At 44.2% G+C, this 23806-nt stretch overlaps 1 protein-coding gene across 1 annotated transcript in view; it reads left to right on the top strand.

Annotated features, from left to right (window-relative positions):
* Window positions 1–23806, top strand: part of ACP6 (acid phosphatase 6, lysophosphatidic) — an 84788-nt gene that overhangs the window by 38460 nt on the left and 22522 nt on the right. The window contains exons 7-10 of the mRNA XM_089691906.1: window positions 2468–2600; window positions 6852–6952; window positions 12945–13040; window positions 14753–14918. Coding sequence (XP_089548032.1) covers window positions 2468–2600; window positions 6852–6952; window positions 12945–13040; window positions 14753–14918 — 496 coding nt within the window. The remainder of the gene's footprint in view (window positions 1–2467; window positions 2601–6851; window positions 6953–12944; window positions 13041–14752; window positions 14919–23806) is intronic.

Raw genomic sequence — 23806 nt, 5'->3', positions numbered from 1 at the left:
TGATTATATTCATTTGTCCAATTACATTTGAGGCCCTAGAAATGGAGGGACTGTGTATAAAAATGGTTGCAGTTCTTAAAATTTGTACTTGATATTTATGTTCAACCACTTGAATTAAAGCTGAAAGTCGGCACTAAACATTCATTTGGATTGTTTCAATTTAATTTATTCTGGTGGCATATAGAGCCAAACGTATGAAAATTGTGCCGTGTCCAAATATATATGGACCTAACTGTATGTAAACTATGCCATACCTAAAACTTCAGCTTTCCATGTGTTAGTAACAGATATCGCTGAAACGCCATACTTTCTTCACACTCATCACACTTCATTATTGCAGATTCTGGGCCTTCTGTGCAGATAAGGGAAAGAGGAAATAGCTGGGCCCAGACTGTGGTGACGGGTGTGATATAGATAGGTTGTGGCCTAGACAGTAATACGTATAACCGCAGGCCTGTGTGTATAGTCTGGAGGATGACACCACAACAATACCACTTCCCCTTGCTGAGGAAGAAGACTGGCCAGACTGGACAGAGCTTGTGATGTCTGTACTATAACACAAGCCACTTTCATTTTCAGATTGCTAAGAAGCCCCTTTTAGTTCCAGGCTGCTTAGTCTTCAGAACATCTAACAGAACAAGCTACAGTTAAAGTTAATGTCTAGGGAAAATTCCAAACTACCCTTGCCGTGGGGCTTCCCCAGCACTGCAAGGTTTAGTTGCTTACATTTACAGTTGGGGAGGTGGTAAAACACCATGGTTAAGATATGTTTTTACCACCCACGCCCCAACCGCACCTCCTTTCACTGCAGTAGTCAAGGGTGTGCACATGTCGCAGCTACAGTAGGAGTCATACGCCCAGGGGCGGACTGACCATTTGGAAACTCGGGCACTGCCCGAGGGCCTGGGTCAGTAAGGGGCCCCATGAGATGCCCCTGGTACCTTTTTTCATAGGCTTTTTTGAGTTTGGGCAAGGACACAGGGGCCCCATGATCCCTTATTGCCCGGGGGCCCCATGAGTTGTCAGTCCGCCCTGTCATGGTTGGTGGGGTAGCACCTGCTAAGCATGACCCATCCAAGTGAATGAGGCTGCTCTGTAACCTTGTGCACTATAGCAAACAAGGAGGTAAAGCAGGCAGTGTTATGTTACATTTTGCCCAACTGCTTTAATACCTAGGACCTTGCAGAAGCATTCAGTTGTGGGGGGCTAGCAGAGTGGCCTCATTTACTTGAATGAGTCATGATTGGAAGGCGGTAGCACCCACCAAAAGTAACAGGGGGTTTAATGCCTGTTGTGGCATGTGTACACCTTTGGCTGCTGTCTCAGCAGCTAAATGGGGGGTAGGGATTGGGGGAGGTAAAACCGCAACTCAACAGCAGGGTTTTACCACCACCCAAACTTTACGTGTGAACGTAAGGATGCCACTGCTGAATGCAACTAAGGGCTCATTCTCCGGCACTGGTGCTCCTCTGAAAAGCGATCTGAGCGTGTTTGTCAGGTGGTGAGATGGAAATATTTTGCCTCCTCATCATCTGATTTAAACCCACGATTGCTGTACAATGCACACGATTGTGACACAGTAATTTGACAATTATAGGTTTAAATCAGGTGTGAGAAGACAACACTGCCTGGTGATCTTTGACTTCTCATGTTGTTCAGGTAGATCTCCACCTCTTTAAGGTTGCCCACCCTGCTCTAGACCTAAACAACCAATTAACTCTTGCATACTTTTTTCGTTGCCTGTAGTTGAGCTATAAAACTTTTTTTTTTTTTTGATAGAGTGGTGAGGGCTTAGAACACTTGTCAGTTTTTATTGCTGTCTGTGCCCCCCGTTAGGGAGATTCTCCCTCTCTGTTTGTCTTCTTTACTAATATCATTGAAAGTGAACATGAAAGTAAACCCCACATTTTAGTAATAGAGGGGAAATCTTCCAATGGGGACACTAGTTCTGGTGACCTGGAGGTCCCCATGTAATTACCTTATTTGCAGGGATTCTCCCTCACTTCCGGTTTGGCTATCTGGGAAAGGAAGTGAAGGAAAATCTCTGCAATGGAACACAGATGGCGGAAAAAAAAAATCTGACAAGGGTTATAACCCTCCCTTGCTCTATCCAAAATGAAAGAAAAAACATTTTGCCTATAATTCTACTTTTAAGTTGCATTGTTCTGTAGCCCATCAAGTAAACTTGGACTACGGAATGCTTCCCCTTGTGTTATGGTTAATAAAGTGGAAGGTGTTTTGTAGCCCTGTCCTAGTGTGACAATGCTGCTCCTTTAAAAATACATTACAGTGAGTGAGTGTTGTCACCCTAGGACAGGAACTATGTAATGGGTAGAATCACCAGGTAACTATAAAGGGGAAAAAAAAAACGAATGCAGCCAACACATCCAAGAATTGGTAAGCTACAAGGTATTGCATTTTTGTTCTTAAGTTTGGATACTCTTTAACTGAACTTTTGATGTTGCAGTGGCCGGATGTCTGACGCCTCCAAACAGCCCGGAATGACAGACGAGCTGAAAAAGCTCCAGCGAGACTTGAATATTGATATCACAGAGGAAGTGGATTTCTTCTTACTGCTTGACAATCTGCTGGCTGAACAGGTGAGAAAGGAAGGCCACAGATGCTGATGTGCAGGTTGCTCAAACCAAGCGATCAGATTTCAGCTGCTGCATTTTTGGTATACATGACCCTAGGTTCACATCTGTGCGGGTGGTGCCGCTGCGGATCCACACGAAAATCCGTGCACCCGCATAGAGAACTGCGTACCCGCGGGCAGGTCCCATTAGTTCTAATGGCACGCCGCCCGCACTGGAAAACACAGCCGTACTGAGAACCGAGGGTCCCGTGCAGGCTGCGTTTTCCAATGAAGTGCAGAGACTTCTTCCCTGCGTGTCCTGGGCATGGGAGTCCATTCAAATGAATGGGCTCTCGTGCCTGTGCAAAACGCGGCCCGCACGGCCGAATAGGTGTGAACTGGGGGTTAAAAAAATGAACGTAGGCTTTTGACTGGCAGTTGTGAGCCACACTATTGTTCTTTCTTTACCTGGGTGATTAACAAATATGTCCCAGTGTACCCACTTAGGGCAAAGTAACAAGCTGCCTTCCCCTGGTGATACTTACTCCTCCCTGCATTCCTCTGGTGCCTGCTGGAGTCAAGATAAAGAGCCGGGGCTTTTAGATTTGAGGAGAATATTTATTTATTTATTTATGGTACTTCTATAGCGCTGTCAGTTTACGAAATGCTTTACATATATATTGTACATTCACACCAGTCCCTGTCCTCAAGTTGCTTACAATCTAAGGCCCTTAACTCACATTCATACATACACATACTAGGGCCAAGTTAGACAGGAGCCAATTAACCTGCCAGCATGTCTTTGGAGTGTGGGAGGAAACCGGAATACCCGGAGGAACCCCACTCAGGCACAGGGAGAACATGCAAATTCCAGACAGGTGGTGCCGTGGTTATTACTCTGTCCCCTTTCAGCATGTGAGCAGACAGTCACTAGGGCAAAAGCTGTATCACATGTGGTGGTAGAGGGAGGGTCTTTATACCTGTGTAAGTTCCAGGTAGATCGCCGACCAGAAAAAAAAAACTTTTTTTTTTCTTAACCTCTCTTTAGTTCATTTCTAGTTTCATTTAATTAAAATAAAAATAAAAGCCACACTTTTTTAAAAGCCACCACAGTTAAATGACAGGCTGGGCCCAAAGTCTTCTTTCTTCTGATTTGTAGTATAGGAGGGACCTTCTTCTCTGTGATTTGAATGCTTCCCATTGGCTGAGGAAAATATTTATCGGATCATCCTCATAGGGTTCTGTAGTGGCTAAAGCTGAGGTTTAATCTGATCATAGTCTTCCTTTCTTGGTTCCTCCTGTACCCTTTCAACAACATACTAATGACCTTTTTAAATAACACCTTTCTGTTTTCATTACATACCTTTTTTTATGATGTCATCACTGGGTCTCTGTGCTTTTCTTTGCAATGCAAGCAGATCACAATTGGTGGGAGGGGCCCACAGGCTTCTGTACATAGCTTCCTGGAAACATCTCAGCACCCTGCCACAGTACTCATCTCAAGGGCCCTCAACGATGATGAAAACCCTGAAATCCAATGAATGAAAAGGGCAGGTTGGGGACAGTCATGCCGGGAAGAAAAGAGTTAGATGATGTTGCCGCTTCTAATGCTCACTGTGAGAAACATTGAAATCGGAGTGAAGCATGGACCATTTTTTTTCTCCGTCCACACAAACAGGTGGATGGAGGAATACCTCCCGCTGGGACATTGTATGCTGACACGGCTCCCACTGCTGTCTGATGGGTTTATCTGCACTTTACACTGCACTCTGTTTCGCTCTCTGTAGTGTTAAAGGGGCAGCATCAATCATAATGTCACAGCTCCGTTGTTTGATACAGAGGGCTTTAGCAAACCAAATGTCATCTAGTTAGAGGTTAGATTGGCCTTTCTCAACTAGGGTTCCATAGAACTCCAGGAATCCTCCAGAGGTTACTAAGGGTGACGTGAGCAGAGAGCAATGGCAGATTAAATCCTGGAATTCTGCTTTAATTATCCCTCCCTGAAATGTCATAGAATGTAAGGGCATGGAGAGACTCTACCGCAGTTTCTGTCTCCATCTGCACACTGAGTGTGATTAATTTTTTTTATTTCAGGTACTTACATAGCGACGTCAATTTACGCAATGCTTTACATATATTGTACATTCACATCAGTCCCTAACCCTCAAGGGGTGTACAATCTAAGGTCCCTAACTTACATCCATACATACACATACTAGGGACAATTTAGACAGGAGCCAATTCACCTACCAGCATGTCTTTGGAGTGTGGGAGGAAACCGGAGTACCCGGAGGAAACCCACGCAGTCACAGGGAGAACATCCAAACTCCAGGCAGGTGGTGCCGGGGTTGGGATTCGAACCAGCGACCCTAGTACTGCCAGGCGGAAGTGCTAACCATTTAGCCACTGTGCTGCCCCGTGATACTACATCCTATCAACATCGTTCCTTTTAGGCCTCATGCACATTGGACATTTTAAACCCTGCCATTAGGGATTTCTGGCATTTTGTTTTTTGCCTCTAAATGCCCCTGCATGTCAGTCTATGTGTCCATGCACACAAAGACGTTTAGAGGCAGAAAAAGAACCCCACTGCCAGTGCGTCCAGGAGCAGCAGTGTTTTGGTGCTTGAGCGTTAATTCATTTTAGTGGCCAAAATAAGATATTAATCTGGTTAATTAAATGAATTAATGCCTAAGCGCTTGACGTGCCTAGACTAGTGTCTACATGTGTTTACAAGCGTCAAGCGTTTTTCTGCCCAAACACTGCTAACAGAGGGAAAGGCATCTAAGAGATATGGGCAAACGTCCTGCGTTTACAAGGCACATATGTGTGGCCGCTGTATGTGGAAATGCAAACAAAACCCACATGGTCCAACTTTTCAACAAGGGGACTGTTTGGGAGAACATTATTGGGCTTCTTTCACATGGGTGGCCAGAGGGAGCGCTAAAAACAGGTGATCCAGCCGCATTTTTACTGCCTTCCAACCGCACACCTTAAACATAATGTTCAGCCAGAGGAGACTGCACACATGCAATGGCAAATTTTACTTACATGAAAAATGGATATGGAGCGAGCGCCAAAAACCAACTAGCAACTGATACACCAAAGGCAACCTTCAAATACCTCCAAAAACACAAATAAACATGGGGTGCGGCGGTAAATAAATATAAAAACGTATACCAATAAAGCATCAATCATTAAAACATATATGCTAATTATGCATAAATGAATAAAGTGCCAATATAAGTGCAATCAATCAATAATATATAAGGGTGCTGTGCACGTGATGATAAAGATGATAAAAATCTATACATCTCAAACAGCTCTCCTATGAAGAGAACGCATGTCAGTTCAAGAGTTATAAATGAATGATGTACTCAAAAAAGTCTCTAAATGGTGATCCGTGTATTCTTGGGCATTCAATTCAGGTGATGTGTAAAAGGTCTGTTTAACCATTAGCCGCCCGGCCTATAGCCGTTTGGCGGTGGCAAAAATGCTTCACCTTTCCGGGTGCACGCCATTTGGCGTGCTCCCGCACATGCGTTGAAGTGGTTAAAATGCACACTCACCAGATGGCAAATCATAATACGCAATGTATATAACAATAAGCCGGAGGTCCCCCTTAAAGGTAATTGGCAGCCTGGTCTGGTCCAAGAGATCTCCTTCCTACCTGGTAATCAGCCAAACAGCTACCGTCCTCAAGGAATGGGCTCTAGGATGGTATTAGCTCATATGGGCTCTAGGATGGTATTAGCTCATATGGGCTCTAGGATGGTATTAGCTCATATGGGCTCTAGGATGGTATTAGCTCATATAGGGCCAAGAAGAAGAATGTCCATAATGTAGTATATTCAGCCAAACACGTTTATTGTAGATAAGATGAAACGGCAAACATCAGCAGAAAAAGCTCAAACATTTGACAGGCAGCACAGTCTATCAAACATGCCCATAGAAATCAATGGGGATGCACGACAACCAGGGGCCAAATGCTTGACTTGTGGTTGCAGTGCAGTTTTCAATACAAAATCCCCATTCGGCTGAAAAAAAAAAAAAAAAAAAAACACGTTGAAAAGTCAATAACTAACACTTGGCATAGGGTTGGTGCAATACACCACACCAAGCCCAGGAGGGGGCACTCAGAAGGTAGTACACTTACAGTTTCAATTTAAAAAGTCTTCGTTCATTTGGCTTTATGGAGTATTGAATAGATAGTCCATCAATATGGAGCAGTTATATTTATTGTGCAATCACTTTTTAAATGTTTTTCTCTCTTTAGGTGCATGGATTTCCCTTTTCTATGAAGTATAAAAGCCATCTGCAAAAGTCAGAGCAAAGAGCCCTTGACATTGTCACATATATAGGGGGACCTAACAACAGGTGAGATAAACCTTCGTTCATGCACGCTGGGTGAATTGTTGCTTTGGTAATGCAAATAAATAACTAGGTCTTGTGAATTGGTTGTGCAAAGTATTAGATTCAAGATTTTGTATATGCAGTGCAGGCTAGAGGATGAAAACCTGTATAATGATGGTTACACAGTGTGCTTTCCTATAGTAGTTATTGGTGAAGTTCAAGGCCTGTTCATGGCGGCCTGAGGCCAAATCTGATTCACAAACACTAAAATGACAAGAGTAATGTTCTTTCACATTATTTCTTAAAGGAGCAATGCACTTTGGGAGAAGCGCTTGTGGAAATTTACCTCCTAATTTGCACATCTGGCCCAAGTCGCTGACTCAGAAAGCACTGATCCCAGGTTCACACTATGCAGTGCGGGACACTGCATGTAATTCACACAGGAATTGAACGCATTCCTCTGTGAATTACATGCAATTGTCTGTGCGGTGCGATTTGAGCCACACACTTTGTATGGCTCAGATTGCATCGTATCCACACCTAAAAGGTGCAGGACCCTTTTTTAATCCGCACCTGAATCGCATCACATGGGTGGTCTCATCCATGCGATGCGATTTCTGGCAAACGCATCTAGTTTTTCAATCTCTTTCAGGGTGTTATTAATTTATCATTGATACCCGCACCAGATCGCATGAACACGATGCTATTGCAATGCGGTGTGAGAAACGCTCAGGACTCGCAGTGTTTCCCACACCACATTGGTGTGAACCGGGTCTAAAGCCATTGAATCTGCATAACAGCCAGGCAACTAGCCTTTTCAGAAGGAGAGGCCACAAATGGAAGACTTTATGCTTTCTCAGTACAGTCGAGTACTCGTTTGTGTTAATATAAATGTAAACCCTAACGGGATGACAATTGGGTTACCAAAGCCCTCTTGCTTGGACAGGGGGAGAATACAAGTAAATAATAGAAATTAGTGCTGAAAGGTAATTATTATTATTATACAGTATTTATAAAGCGCCGATAGTTCACTCAGCGCTGTACATTACAAAGGGGGACAGAACATGTGACAGAACAATACCAATACAATGCAAAACATGAGGGGATCGAGGGCCCTGCTCTTTCGAGCTTACAATCTAGGAGGGAGGGGATGGTGGCACAGGAGGAGATAGCTGTGGGGGATGGAGTGGTAGGAAGAGTGGAGGAGGTCGGCAGGTTAGCAGGGGGTGGGGTAGGCTTCCCTGAAGAGATGGGTTTTCAGGGTGCGTCTAAAGGAGAGGAGAGTAGGTGATAATCTGATGGGTTGGGGCAGGGAGTTCCAGAGGATGGGTGACACCCTGGAGAAGTCCTGGAGGCGGGCATGGGAGGAGGAGACCAGGGAACTAGAGAGAAGGAGGTCTTGTGAGGAGCGGAGTGTGCGTGCTGGGCGGTACTTGGATATTAGGTCAGTGATGTAGTTCGGGGCAGTATGGTGGACGGCTTTGTACGTCAGTGTTAGGATTTTGAATTTGATCCGTTGCGCAATCGGAAGCCAGTGGAGGGATTGGCAGAAGGGTTGGCGGAAACGGAGCGGTTGGAAAGGTGAATGAGTCTGGCAGCCGTATTCAGGATGGACTGAAGCGGGGATAGCCAGCGGTGAGGCAGGCCAGTGAGGAGGGAGTTGCAGTAGTCGAGTCGTGATATGATGAGGGAGTGGATGAGCTGTTTAGTGGTTTCTGGGGTTAGGAACGTGCGGATTTTGGCGATGTTGCGGAGGTGGAGTCTGCACGAGTTTGTTAAAGATTGGACTTGGGGCTGGAAGGATAGGTTGGAGTCCAGAATGACACCCAGTACTCTGGCCTGCGGGGCGGGTTTGATGGTGGTGTTGTTGGATGTGATGGAGAAGTCAATGGGGGGTGGGGTCCGGGCTGGGGGGAAGACAAGAAACTCGGTTTTGGAGAGGTTCAGTTTAACCGTTTCAATACCGTGCAATTTTACACCTTCCTGCCCAGGCCATTTTTCAGGTTTCAGCGCTCTCACACTTTGAATGACAATTGCGCAGTCATACAACATTGTACCCAAACTAAAATTTTATCATTTTCTTCACACAACTAGAGCTTTCTTTTGGTGGTATTTAATCACCGCTGGGGTTTTTATTTTTTGCTAAATTAACAAAAAAAGACCAAAAATTTTGAAAAAAAACCACATTTTTCTTTGTTTCTGTTATAAAAGTTTACAAATAAATAATTGTTCTTCATAAATTTAGGCCGAGATGTATTCTGCTACATGTCTTTGGTGAAAATAACCCAAATTAGGATGTATTATTTAGTTTGTAGGAAAGTTATAGAGTTCACAAACTATGGTATAGATCTGAATATTGATCAATCCTGAAGTACTGACAGCCAATCTAATTTCTTGAGGTCCAAGAATGTCAGAATAGTACAGATATCCCCAAATGACCCCTTTTTGCTGAGTAGACAGTCGGACGTACTTCATAAGAGGCATGGCGAGTTTTTTGAAGTTGTATTTTTTTGTCATAATTTTTCCGAAAATGAAAAAATGAAAAATATTATTTTCACTATTTTTTTTTTTACATACTGTCACCAGTGCAGTACAGCGTCATCATATAACTGGCATGGCAGTGAACAGGGACACTGACTGGTGACAGTATGAAAAAAAAAAAAATTATATTTTTTTTTAATTTTTTTTTATTTTTTTATTATATTTAATTTTTTATTACATTTTTTTTAATTTTTTTTAAGATTTTTTTTCATATTTTACTATGACCAAAATAGTACAATGTTACCATAGTAACATTGTACTACTTTGGGGAAGTGATCAGTATTTTTTTTTTTTTTTTTTTTACACAATTTGCTTATAGCAAAGAATTACTTTGCTATAAGCAAGCATTTAGCTGAATGAAATCGATTCATTCAGCTTTTTTTTTTTTTTTTTTTTTTTGTGCTTAGCTGTGATTTGGTCACAGCTAATCACATGACATGTGCATGTGATTAGCTGTGACCATTCACAGCTAGGCACTAGTATACAATGGATGGCATCATGAATGAAGCCATCCATTGTATACAGCTGTCATGTGACCTGCTGTGATTGGTCGCGGCAGGTCACATGGTACCGGCAACGGGAGCCGGTACTCGGATCTGTCATCGGCCGTGTCCGAGGTGCACGGGCGGTGACAGATCCCGCTGCTGCGCCGCTCTGCAATAGCGCAAACGGCGCATGTGCGGGAGCACGCCAAATGGCGTGGACCCGGAAAGCTGCAGCGCTTTTCAAGCCGCCAAACGGCTATTGGCCGGGCGGCTAATGGTTAAGGAAGTGGAGCGACATCCAGTCTGATATGTCGCTCAGCAGGTGTGTGATTCGGGCTGAGACCAAGGGGGTGAGGTGGGGGGTTGAGAGATAGATTTGTGTGTCGTCGGCATAGAGGTGGTAGTTGAATTCTGGCAATGATGAACTTTTATTCCCATTCCAGAGTGGAGACTTAGTCAAGTACAAATGTGTACTGCTGACTTGTTCTCTTTAGGGTGAACACAAGTTTATTTTAAAGGCCTGGTCTATGTTTTGAACCTTGTTTCATATTACACCCATATTTAGGGTGTGACATGCTGCTTGGCCACATGCATCTTCCCCAAAACTCAAACTTCCCTCTTTTGTCTGAACCAAGGGGTACCTATTCATTTGTTATTATCTGAATTCAGTAGATCTGTGTATTGCTCAGCCCGCACAGCCTTGTCCTCTGGGATCACTCACACCGGAGATCCCTCCTCCCTCTTCAGTGTGGTCATAGGGCTGATGCCTGTGCTCCTTGTCTCCCTCTCTGCCTCCCTTCCCATTTCTTTCCCTCAAGTGACATCACGCTGGACACAACTGTCAGTTATCCCCAAGCGTGTTCTCAGCGATAGATTACAACTGTGTGTCTATGCTGGAGGGGGTGGCTGGATGCAGCAGCACAGTATGATGGCACACTGCTCCATAGTACAGCCGCACTTCCTCCAGTAGATCCTCACCTGCATGTAGCTCTGAGGCTGGAGAAACACTGCGAGTCCTGAGCGTTTCCCACACCGCATTGCAATAGCATCGTGTTCATGCAATCTGGTGGGGGTATCAAGGAGAAAACCATTACATTTGTGATGCACTGATCACAGTAGCAGTGCACTGCAGGCTCCTTTGCAAAAAATAATTTAACCACTTCCAGTCCGGACACTTTTACCCCCTTGCTGACCAGGGCAATTTTCAGCTTTCAGAGCTATCACGCTTTGACAATTGCGCGGTCATGCAACACTGTACCCAAATGAATTTTTTACCATTTTTTTGAGACAGATAAAGCCTTATTTTGGTGGTATTTATTCACCGCTGGGATTTTTATTTTTTTTGCTATGTAAATGAAAAAGTCCAAAAATTTTGAAAAAAAGTGTTTTTTTAAATAAAATTTTGCAAATAAATAATATTTCATCATAAATCTTTGCCAAAATTTATTCCGTTATCTTTTTAGTAAAAAAAAAATCCAAATTAGTTTATAACCAAAAATTATAATTTTTAAAAACATTTTTTTTTACATTTTTATTTTATTTTTTTATATTATTATTTTTTATTTTATTTTTTTACATACTGTCACCCGAGCAGTACAGTGTCACCATGGTGACACTGTACTAATTGTGGGGGGTGATGATTTTTTTTTTTTTTTTTTACACATTGCTTTTACACCCATATAGGATGTAAAAGCAATCATTGCTCTTTCTCTCTGTCTGCATTCTTGCACTCATTGAGAAATACTGAGTGAGCTGTGATTGGTCACAGCTTGTCACATGGTACAAGGCTGTTGTGAATAGGCTTGTACCATGTGACCTCTGTGATCATTCACAGATTTCACACGTAGTAAGCAATGAAGTGACATCTTGCTTAATACTTTGCATGTGATCACTGATTGGCCAATCAGTGATCACATGATCGGGACCTCGTACAGAGGTCCCGTCCGACGATCAGTGTTTCACTGTGTCCGGAGGACACAGCGGGCACCGGATCGCGGTGCTGCGCGCTCCCAGGGAGCGCGCACAAGCAGGGTGCGGGGAGGCCGTTTATAAACTGCCACCCGCTCCTGCACTGCCATTTATATGCAACGGCCGGTCGGGAAGTGGTTAAAAAACAGTAAATGCACATTGATCATTAGATCGATGTCGCTGCATTTACAACTTGCAAAAGGTGGGCTCTGGGGGTGATGTGCTAAAACTGGCGCATTCAGAATCTGGTGCAGCTGTGCATAGTAACCAATCAGCTTCCAGGTTTTATTATCAAATCGTAATTGAACAAGCTGAAGTTAGAAGCTGATCGGTTAAAATGCACAGCTGCACCAAATTTTGGGTGCACCAATTTTAGAAAATCTTCCCCCCCATGCCTATTTTAAAAACTTGGATATGATTAAGCCCGGGTTCACGCTGATGTGGTGCGGAATTCGCACCTGTTTCCGTGCGAATTCCGAATCGCACCCTGTTCATGCAAATCGCTGCGGGTGTGTATGTTAAGAACACCCCGAAATCAGTTCACAAAACGGGGTGCGTTGTACAGAATTGGATCGCATAGGTGTGAACTCCCATGCGATCCGATTCTAGTGAGGACCAAAAAGGGATCCTTCACCTTTTTGGTGTGGATGCGGTACGAGACATACAAAATGCGTGGATCAAATCGCACCTCACAGAATTCACATGTGATTTGCACAGGAATGCGGTGCGGTTCATATGCGAATCACATGCGATATGCTGCACCGCAGAAGTGTGAACCAGGGCTGAGTCTTTCCTAGAGAGCCATCAGCATGTTTCCAAGACCTCAGAGCTGTTGGTGGATGTAGATCAGATGTCTGTAGGGGGTTACAAAAGCACAACCCCCAACAGTTATGGCAGTCTATAGCCTGAAGGAATGTTCCATCCTAAAACCTGATGTTTCGCTTTTTTTTTCTTTTCTTCTTTTTTTTTTCTGACCTCCAAATTGCTTGGTCCTGGAATGATGACATTTGTTTCTACCACAGTGAAGTCTTGAAGCTGATGGTGGGGCCGTTCCTGTACACCCTGCAGAGAAACATGCTGGAAGTAACAAGGAAGACGTCTGCCACTACACCTCCCAGGTACATATCAATCTCCAACCAGCCATATCTGTATAACGTCACTGCTGCCCAGAGATGGCAACCCCAAACTCTGGTATGATTACTATATGGATTTTCAAAATTTCTTTTGGCAGCTGTAGGTGTCCCATGCTTTCAAATAAAGAGTGTAAATGGGCACATTTTGTTTGTTATAGTCACATTCCGGCACAGATCTGTCCATGAATTGTGACGTCCATATCTGTTGCCTTCGATGAATGCCCATGGAGCGCAGGAACCAGATTTAGATTTCTAAGACACATATACACATATGGAATTACCTGTGCTCATCCCAGCAGATGGATGGATGTGGCTTTGGTATGAGCACCTTCGCGTAATGTAAAACTGGTACAAGATGTCCTTTGAAAACCATTTCCTAGTGTAGTGATTCTAATTTGTCCTTGCTGATTTGTGATTGGCTATCTCAGATGATTATTATTATACAGTATTTATAAAGCGCCAATAGTTCGCTCAGCGCTGTACATTACAAAGGGGGACAGAACATGTGACAGAACAATACCAATACAATGCAAAACATGAGGGGATTGAGGGCCCTGCTCTTTCGAGCTTACAATCCAGGAGGGAGGAGATGGTGGCACAGGAGGAGATAGCTGTGGGGGATGGAGTGGTAGGAAGAGTGGAGGAGGTCGGCAAGTTAGCAGGGGGTGGGGTAGGCTTCCCTGAAGAGGTGGGTTTTCAGGGTGCGCCTAAAGGAGAGGATAATAGGTGATAATCTGATGGGTTGGGACAGAGAGTTCCAGAGGATGGGTGACACCCTGGAGAAGTCCTGGAGGCGGGCATGGGAGGAGGAGACCAGTGAACTAGAGAGAAGGGGGTCTTGTGAGGAGCGGAGTGTGCGTGTTGGGCGGTACTTGGATATTAGGTCAGTAATGTAGTTCGGGGCAGTATGGTGGACGGCTTTGTACGTCAGTGTTAGGATTTTCAATTTGATCCGTTGCGCAATCGGAAGCCAGTGGAGGGATTGGCAGAGGGGGGTGGCGGAAACGGAGCGGTTGGAAAGGTGAATGAGTCTGGCAATGATGAAGTTAATATAGATAGTCATACACATAGCAAAGGATGTGTACGTACATAGCAAAATATTAGCTAATTTTTTTTGAGCCACAGTGAAATTTGTTACTTCTTAAGTATATCTCTGGGCAAAATAACTAATATGTCTCAGCACATCCCTCCAATACATGCACATTTCACAATGTTATCTCTTTCAAAAATTGCTACAAGTACAAGAACATACATGTTGATGCTGCCCAAAATCCAGTGAGCTCCTAATTTCCTGTGCTCCCCTAGCACACTTCCTGTCCCAAAGTGACATTGCTAGTCCTCATAGATACAGTACATTGAGTGTTGTCATCTTAGGAAAGGAAGTGTGTTACTGGTTGGAACACCAGGGTAAAGTAAAGGGAAAAAATAAAACGAATGTAGCCACTGCATGTACGGACTGTTAAACTGCAATACATTAAATTTGTGTTGGGGTTTAGATACATTTTAAATAACAAGCCCAAGGATGGCCACTGTTCAGGTTATATACTAGCAAGCCAGATAAAGTTGTGCTATAAAGGTAGGAAGATGAAAAAGGGTCTGCCAGCCTGTTGCTAGAAAGAAAACATTTGAATATAATACAACTGGTTGCCCCCATTCATGACAGGTGCTCTTTAAAGGTTCTCTTCTTCCATTTCCAGGAAACTTTTCCTTTACGCTTCTCATGATGTGACTCTCATTCCTCTCCTTATGGCTCTGGGGATCTTTGACCAGAAGTGGCCTCCATATGCTGCTGATCTGACACTAGAACTCTACCAGCATCGTCTGTCCAAGGCGTGGTTTGCCCGACTCAACTACAATGGGGAGGTAGGTCATGAACTCTCTCTCTCTTTTTCCGCTTACACTCTCTTCTCTCCCTTCTCTTGGGTGAGTGTAGAGAAGAGACTAAGTAGAGTGACTCATTTAAACATTGCAGATGCAGGTCTCTCCCCCCCCTTTTTCTCTTCCCCCCCCCTTTTCTCTCCCTCCCCCCCTTTTCTCTCCCTCCCCCCCTTTTCTCTCCCTCCCCCCTTTTCTCTCCCTCCCCCCTTTTCTCTCCCTCCCCCTTTCTTTTTCTCTCTCCCCTTTCTCTCTCTCTCCCCCTTTCTTTCTCTCTCCCCCCTTTCTCTTCCTCTCTCCCCTCCCCTTTCGCTCTCTCCCCTCCCCTTTCTGTCTCCTCCCCTTTCTCTCTGCCCCCCCCCCCCTTTTGCGCTCTCTCTCTCCCCCTTTCTCCCCCTCCTTGCGCCCCCCCCCCCTTTCTCCCTCTCTCTGCTCCTTTCTCCCTCTCTCTGCTCCTTTCTCCCTCCCCCCCTCTCTCCCCCCCCCCTCTCTCTCCCCCCTCTCTCTCTCCTTCTCTTGTTCTCTCTCCCCCTTTCTCTCTCCCCCCCCCTTCCCCCCCTTTCTCTCTCTCCCCCCTTTCTCTCTCTCACCCCTTTCTCTCCCCCCCCTTTCTCTCCCCCCCCTTTCTCTCCCCCCCCTTTCTCTCCCCCCCTTTCTCTCCCCCCCCCTTTCTCCCCCCCCCCTTTCTCTCTCTCCCCTCTTTCTCTCTCCCCCCCTCTTTCTCTCTCCCCCCCCCTTTCTCTCTCCCCCCCCTTTCTCTCTCCCCCCCCCTTTCTCTCTCTCCCCTCTTTCTCTCTCCCCCCTTTCTCTCTCTCCCCCTTTCTCTCTCTCCCCCTTTCTCTCTCTCTCTCCCTTTCTCTCTCTCTCTCCCTTTCTCTCTCTCTCTCCCTTTCTCTCTCTCTCTCCCTTTCTCCCCCCTCTCTCTTTCTCTCCCTTTCTCTCCCCCCTTTCTCTCTCTCCCTTTCTCCCCCCTTTCTCTCTCTCCCTTTCTCCCCCCTCTCTCTTTCTCTCCCTTTCTCTCCCCCCTTTCTCTCTCTCTCTCCACCCCCCCCCCCCCCTCTCTCTCTCTCTCTGGCTTTCTATACAGGGGTGGACAGGCAGGTAGGTAACTTTAATGCAGAAGAGACACAGCATGTCTTTACTGCATTAAAATTCCTGCCTGTTCGCCCATCTTTAATTCTGGCCTCAAATTCCACTTTAAAGGATAAGTTCACCTTTTGGACAAAAATAATAAATGCTCATTTTTTTGCAGGTAAAAAAATTTGCATTCAATATTTTTGTTCAAAGGAGCCTGGAAAGCATTGCACCAGCGAGCAGAAGATCGCTGATGCCACGCAGGTCTCCTGCAGATCTGTCTGAATATCTACTTGCCGTACAGGATGTACAGTCAAGCAGATATTCTGACAGGAAGCTTCAATGAACTACCCTGGTGCTCCACAGTGACTTGGTAGTTCACTGAAAACTACAAGCCAACAGCCGCTAAGGCTGCCGGGACTAGTATGCACTCATTCACAGAACTCTGTGAATGAAGGACGCGGCTGTGTCGGCGGAGCCCCGCACGGCTGTGCTGTTTTCAAATCTGGCAGATAGTACAGGGAAACTTCTCCCCGTACTATCTGTCAGAGGGAGGGGGGCAGTGGGCATGGCTGCAGCTATGGGAACATGTTACATGTTCCACCCTAAAAACGGGTGGAACATGTAACCTGTTCCAAAGATGAACTTATCCTATACGTTCTGCTTTAAACTCCTGGCATGGCAGTACCTAATATCCCCAGCAGATGGAGGTGCAATTGTAATATATAGTTGCAGCAACAAGTATATGGCGTAATAGTTGGTCCGAACACTGCTGCTGGACTGCTTGGTCTGCTCTGACATAATATTTTTATTGAAATTAACGTAGAACTTTGTGGATCACCCACTAGATAAAACGTAGAGCAACCAGAGACACTAACAATGAACTTATTTGCACCATTTGGTCTGTTATACAGTATATACAGTGCCTTGAATAAGTATTCATACCCCTTGAAATTTTCCACATTTTGTCATGTTACAACTAAAAATGTAAATTTCTTTTATTGGGATTTGATGTGATAGACCAACACAAAGTGCCACATAATTGTGAAGTGGAAGGAAAATGATAAATGGTTTTCAAAATTTTTTACAAATAGATATCTTTCGCTGCAATTACAGCTGCAAGTCTTTTTGGATATGTCTCTCTACCAGCTTTGCACATCTAGAGAGTGAAATGTTTGCCCATTCTTTTTTGCAGAATAGCTCAAGCTCTGTCAGATTAGATGGAGAGAGTCTGTGAACAGCAATTTTCAAGTCTTGCCACAGATTCTCAATTGGATTTAGGTCTGGACTTTGACTCTGACCAACTTCCCTGTCCCTGCTGAAGAAATGCATCCCCACAACATGATGCTGGCTCCATCCTGGTCAGAGTTGATGGGAAGATGGATGGAGCCAAATACAGGGCAATCTTAGAAGAAAACTTGTTAGAGTCTGCAGAAGACTTGAGACTGGGGCGGAGGTTCACCTTCCAGCAGAACGACCCAAAACATCCAGCCAGAGATGCAATGGAATGGTTTAGATCAAAGCACATTCATGTGTTAGAATGGCCCAGTCACAGTCCAGACCTAAATCCAATTCAGATTCTGTGGCAAGACTTGAACATTGCTGTTCACAGACGCTCTCCATCCAATCTGACAGAGCTTGAGCGATTCTGCAAAGAAGAATGGTCAGAAATGTCCCTCTCTAGATGTGCAAAGCTGGGAGAGACATCCCCAAAAAGACTTGCAGCTGGAATTGCAGCGAAAGGGGGTCCTACAAAGTATTGACTCCTGGGGGCCGAATACAAATGCCGCCACACTTTTCACAGATTTATTTGTAAAAAGATTTGAAAACCATTTATCATTTTCCTTCCACTAAACAATTATGTGCCACTTTGTGTTGGTCTGTCACATCAAATCCCAATAAAATTAATTTACGTTTTTGATTGTAACATGATAAAATGTGGAACATTTCAAGGGGTATGAATACTTTTTCAAGGAACTCTATATACATCAATGGAAGTGGACATAGACAATGTAGTACACATAAACAGTGAACATAGACATTCAGATCATATAGTATATCTGATCTCTGTAGGTTTATATATGGTCCGCTTTATCGCCACAGTAAAACAGCTGATGTAGAATATGCAGTTCACAAACATCTAGCACAGTTGAGGTGGAAATAGAAAACTCATTTGTATATTTTCTGTGCCCATTGTTGAAAATGGTTTTAAATAACTTTATAACAGAAGATAAAGATAAGGTGCTACAACTCAGTGAAGTAATGCAGGCCGTAGACGGGTCGTTTATCGGCCAATTTTTTTGTCCGCACAAAAAATCAGCCGATATTCACGCCGTTAGTGGGGCCCACCCGTCAGCCGTTTTTCGTGGATCGTCTCGTTTACTTTTATCGGTCATGCTGGAAAATCCACGAAAAACGGCCGTTTTTCATGGGCGATGGTGGCAGCATCGGCAACGGCGCTGACTGATTTTTCGTTTATTGGCCGACAATTCGGCCGATAAACGGCCCGTCTATGGCCTGCCTTAAGCAATCCTCCAGAGCTGTTGGGTGTGGAAAGGCAGTCGCACAGCTGCAAATACAATCATGCAGAGAGATAATCTTACTGAGATGTCAACTTGTTTCAGTCTTGTGGGCCTTGTTCACAACCAGCACAAGTCAAGTTAACTAGCCATACAGATGATTCCCAGGGGGAATCCAGATCTGGTTGGTTCCATAATTAGAAAATAAGAGGGGAAGGAAGTTGGGGTGACACTAAACAGTAGAATGGAGAGCTATGGTAAAAGAGGAGACAACATATATGTTTTTCTTATAAGGTAGATATACTTTAAAGCTGAAATTTAAACTGCTTATCTTGCCTTTCCCAGTTCCTATCTTCCTCCTCATCAACATTCATAATTATTTTTTTTAAATAGAAACTTTACACTTTCATTACATACAGTGGGGCAAAAAATATTTAGTCAGCCACCAATTGTGCAAGTTCTCCCACTTAAAAAGATGAGAGAGGCCTGTAATTGGCATCATAGGTAGACCTCAACTATGAGAGACAAAATGAGAAAAAAAATCCAGACAATCACATTGGCTGATTTGGAAAGAATTTATTTGCAAATTATGGTGGAAAATAAGTATTTGGTCAATATGAAAAGTTCATCTCAATACTTTGTTATATATCCTTTGTTGGCAATGACAGAGGTCAAATGTTTCCTGTAAGTCTTCACAAGGTTGGCACACACTGTTGCTGGTATGTTGGCCCATTCCTCCATGCAGATCTCCTCTAGAGCAGTGATATTTTGGGGCTGTCGCTGGGCAACACGGACTTTCAACTCCCTCCAAAGGTTTTCTATGGGCTTGAGATCTGGAGACTGGCTAGGCCACTCCAGGACCTTGAAATGCTTCTTACGAAGCCACTCCTTCGTTGCCCGGGCGGTACATTTGGGATCATTGTCATTTTGGAAGACCCAGCCACGTTTCATCTTCAATGCCCTTGCTGATGGAAGGAGGTTTGCACTCAAAATCTCACGATACATGGCTCCATTCATTCTGTCCTGTACATGGATCAGTCATCCTGGTCCCTTTGCGGAGAAACAGCCCCAAAGCATGATGTTGCCACCCCCATGCTTCACAGTAGGTATGGTGTTCTTTGGATGCAACTCAGCATTCTCTCTCCTCCAAACACGACGAGATGTGTTTCTACCAAACAGTTCTATTTTGGTTTCATCTGACCATATGACATTCTCCCAATCCTCTTCTGGATCATCCAAATGCTCTCTAGCAAACTTCAAACGGGCCCGGACATGTACTGGCTTAAGCAGGGGGACACGTCTGGCACTGCAGGATCTGAGTCCCTGGTGGCGTAGTGTGTTACTGATGGTAGCCTTTGTTACGTTGGTCCCAGCTCTCTGCAGGTCATTCACTAGGTCCCCCCGTGTGGTCCTGGGATTTTTGCTCACCGTTCTTGTGATCATTTTGACCCCACAGGGTGAGATCTTGCGTGGAGCCCCAGATCGAGGGAGATTATCAGTGGTCTTGTATGTCTTCCATTTTCTAATTATTGCTCCCACAGTTGATTTGTTCACACCAAGCTGCTTGCCTATTGCAGATTCAGTCTTCCCAGCCTGGTGCAGGTCTACAATTTTGTTTCTGGTGTCCTTCGACAGCTCTTTAGTCTTCACCATAGTGGAGTTTGGAGTGTGACTGTTTGAGGTTGTGGACAGGTGTCTTTTATACTGATAACATACTGATGATTTCAATCAAATCCCCCTGATGAAGCCACGTGACCAGTGGCGTAACGCGTAGGGGTGGGACTGTAACGTCACTCGGAGGGAGTCAGTTCGTTTGCCGGACCACGGGTGTACAGCTCCGACAGTCAGCGGAAGTTTCGGATCGTATTCGAGTTACCACTGTCTGAATACAATATATGTGAGTGCCATATTCTGAGCAAATAAAGCCGATCTTTATAAAAGATAAAGCACCATGTCGAGATCTTTTTTATATGTGGAGAACCGCATGGAGATGTGAATATAGAGGAGTTGCATCCTCTGGAGAAGTGATCCACAGCACATATCGTCTATTACGGATATCTATTATCTCAAAGCAAGAGTTCCTAACAAGTAGGTTCCAAGGGAGGAGAACCGAATGCTTGTATAGCCTAATTGCAGGCTTCCAATGAGGTGAGCGTACATCTTCACTTTTGGGAGGATTCACAAGCAGTCACGGATATATAATCAATATAGATTGAAGATTTTTCAGCACAAAGTCACTTTTATTATATGGGACGTTTTTTTCAAAAATATTTTTCATTTTTTTCATTTTTTATTGTTTTTATTCATTTATGCACTAGGTTAATTTGAATTGATATAAAGCATAAGATTATCAGTATTTATAATTTATGATTAATCACAGACATCATTTTTAATTATTGGTATTTTTTATACACATTTCTCCTATCATATGATTTTTAGGATAGAGATTAAGTGATTTAAATAATAATATAATAATTGGAGGTTTGGGAGCGCAACACTATTTTATTTTACAGGTCTGTGAGAGCCAGAAATCTTGCTCGTTTGTAGGTGACCAAATACTTATTTTCCACAATAATTTGCAAATAAATTCTTTCCAAATTAGCCAATGTGATTGTCTGGATTTTTTTTCTCATTTTGTCTCTCATAGTTGAGGTCTACCTATGATGCCAATTACAGGCCTCTCTCATCTTTTTAAGTGGGAGAACTTGCACAATTGGTGGCTGACTAAATACTTTTTTGCCCCACTGTATGTAACCACTGTATGTACCAGTTTTACACCCCTGGGTCACTGTGCTTCTCTATGCATGGTAGGCAGGTCATGTCTGGTGGGTTAGGCTGGCAAAGTCCTATATAAAGGTCTTGAAAACATCGCACCACCTAGCCTCAGTACTCCTTTCAAGAGCCCCTGGCCATGATGCAAGGAATCTAGGGAGGAATTGTGCATATATTAAAATGCCTTGATGGGTAGGTGTCAGTCTGGAGGAGGGGCCAGTCCTAGGCAGCCAGTATTTTCATGTAGACTGCCCTATAATGCTGAAAGAACTGAAATCCAATGAATGAAATGGGCTAGAGCAGTGGTTCTCAACCTTCCTAATACCATGACCCTTTAATACAGTTCCTCATGTTGTGGTGCCCCCCAACCACAAAATTATTTTCGTTGCTACTTCATAACTAATTTTGCTACTATTATGAATCGTAATGTAAATATCTGATATGCAGGATGTATTTTTTTTTTGCAGTAGTTGATGATTTTACAGTACATGATTTTACATTTACCCAGAAATTATAATTCATGAAGTGTTGTTTTACTTCCAATACTGCTGCTTTCAACACAGTAGCTGCTTTCAACACAGTAGCTGCTTTCAACACAGTAGCTGCTTTCAACACAGTAGCTGCTCTTTACACCTGTGTGACTGGTCCACATATGTACATTATGGGGCCAAACCTGTCACATACACCTGTATTTGTACGGGGTGTATGCAATGGGGTTGGCGCGATGATGTCATCACGCTGGGTACTCGTATGTGGGCGTATCTGCATGTGGGCGGACCCGCCTGGAGACGGATAGAGGAGCGGTGTCTCTGTTCCTAAGACCGTCGGAAATATGTGTTTTCCGATGGTCTTAGGCGACCCCTGTGAAAGGGTCGTTCGACCCTCAAAGGGGTCACAACCCACAGGTTGAGAACCGCTGGGCTAGATGATGCTGGATGTCCTGCAGCCAGAAAATGAGACAGGCTCTATCTGGCTAGCTACAGCTCTTAATGCACACTATGAGAAGCTCACAGTGTGCAGTTAAATCAGAGTAACTGCAAGACTGAAGGGAAAGCTTAGAGTCCAGCTGTAAGGAACATGTCTGCACCTCGAACAGCCTGGATAAATTAACACTTCCAGAGCAATCACAAAGTCTTAACTGACCATTAACCTTGTGCGATTATCGCAGAGGCTGGCGGCAGATTAATCTGTCAGCACTTAGCGAACGTACCTTCTCATATGTATCACGTACATGAAATGACTTTGGGATCCCATAATGAGTGTCGGAGTCATTTTTATGCCTTGCGTTTGCAGGATTGTATGAAATCCTGCAGTCCGTCTTGGGAGATCTGGGTAGTGATTAAACACAGAACACAGCTTCTTTGCTTCTCTCGATATTGATTTTTACATTGAGTTAAACGGTCTGCCCTTCCCTGTGGCTTATTAGGACTCATTGTACTCGTCCGCCTGTAAATAAAGTCAGTGCAGCTTCCCAGTGACCGCCGGGCCTGTACAGACTGCACTGCATTATGGCCAGACATCCAGATCATTTACAGCAAGTTTAGAAGTACATTTTCATCTTTTACTACATTTTCCCATCTGTTCTATGAGAGTTCCACTGCCATCCTAAATGCTCCTGTTGTTTTAGTATGTTCTTCTATTTCCTTCAGTCCTCTGTATTTATACTGTACATATCCTTGCCTATGGTGGCAGATCAAAGAAGGAATCCCAGGACATCCCTTTATGTGTTCAGGGTCTCTGTACTAGGCAGCCTTGCCCTGCAGGGTGCGTGTGCATTTATTGGGATGCTGAGGATATTCTTTTTAATAAAACAGTACAGAGGGGTTCCCCAGCACACTTTTAAGCTAGCTAGAAAAAAACATTCAAGTCTGATTTGACTACTCAGGTTAAACAGAGAGGATTTCATAGAATACACTTGCAAATACATGTGAAAGCCATCCTGTTATGTCACGGCACCTCTGATAAGTGTGGTCCCTTACTCTACTAATAAACATGTATAGCATTGCACAAACTGAGGCAGCACAGTGGCTAAATGGTTAGCACTTCCGCCTGGCAGTACTAGGGTCGTTGGTTCAAATACCAACCATGGCACCACCTGCCTGGAGTTTGCATGTTCTCCCTGTGCCTGCGTGGGTTTCCTCCAGGTACTCCGGTTTCCTCCCACACTCCAAAGACATGCTGGTAGGCCAATTGGCTCCTGTCTAAATTGTCCCTAGTATGTGTATGTATGAATGTGAGTTAGGGATCTTAGATTGTACGCCCCTTGAGGGTGAGGGACTGATGTGAATGTACAATATATATGTAAAGCGCTGCGCTATATAAGTACCTGAAATAATAAAATAAATAAATTGAGAGCCCGCTCACCTGAAGGCAGCCTTTATCTCCCTAATGGTACATTCTTAAGGGCTCATGTACACTGCAGCTGATAAACTCACGTTTAGGAGCTGTTCTGTGTTTTTTTCAGCAGCCCCTGAACTCTCCCTAATGTTCTCCTATGTGTCCATGTATACA

This window comes from Staurois parvus, unplaced genomic scaffold (assembly GCF_062004578.1).
Source record: "Staurois parvus isolate SC_StPar_1 unplaced genomic scaffold, SC_StPar_1.0 ptg000574l, whole genome shotgun sequence".
Lineage (NCBI taxonomy): Eukaryota > Metazoa > Chordata > Amphibia > Anura > Ranidae > Staurois > Staurois parvus.
Note: the sequence above shows the minus strand (reverse complement) of the source record. Positions and strands in the feature narration are given on the sequence as shown.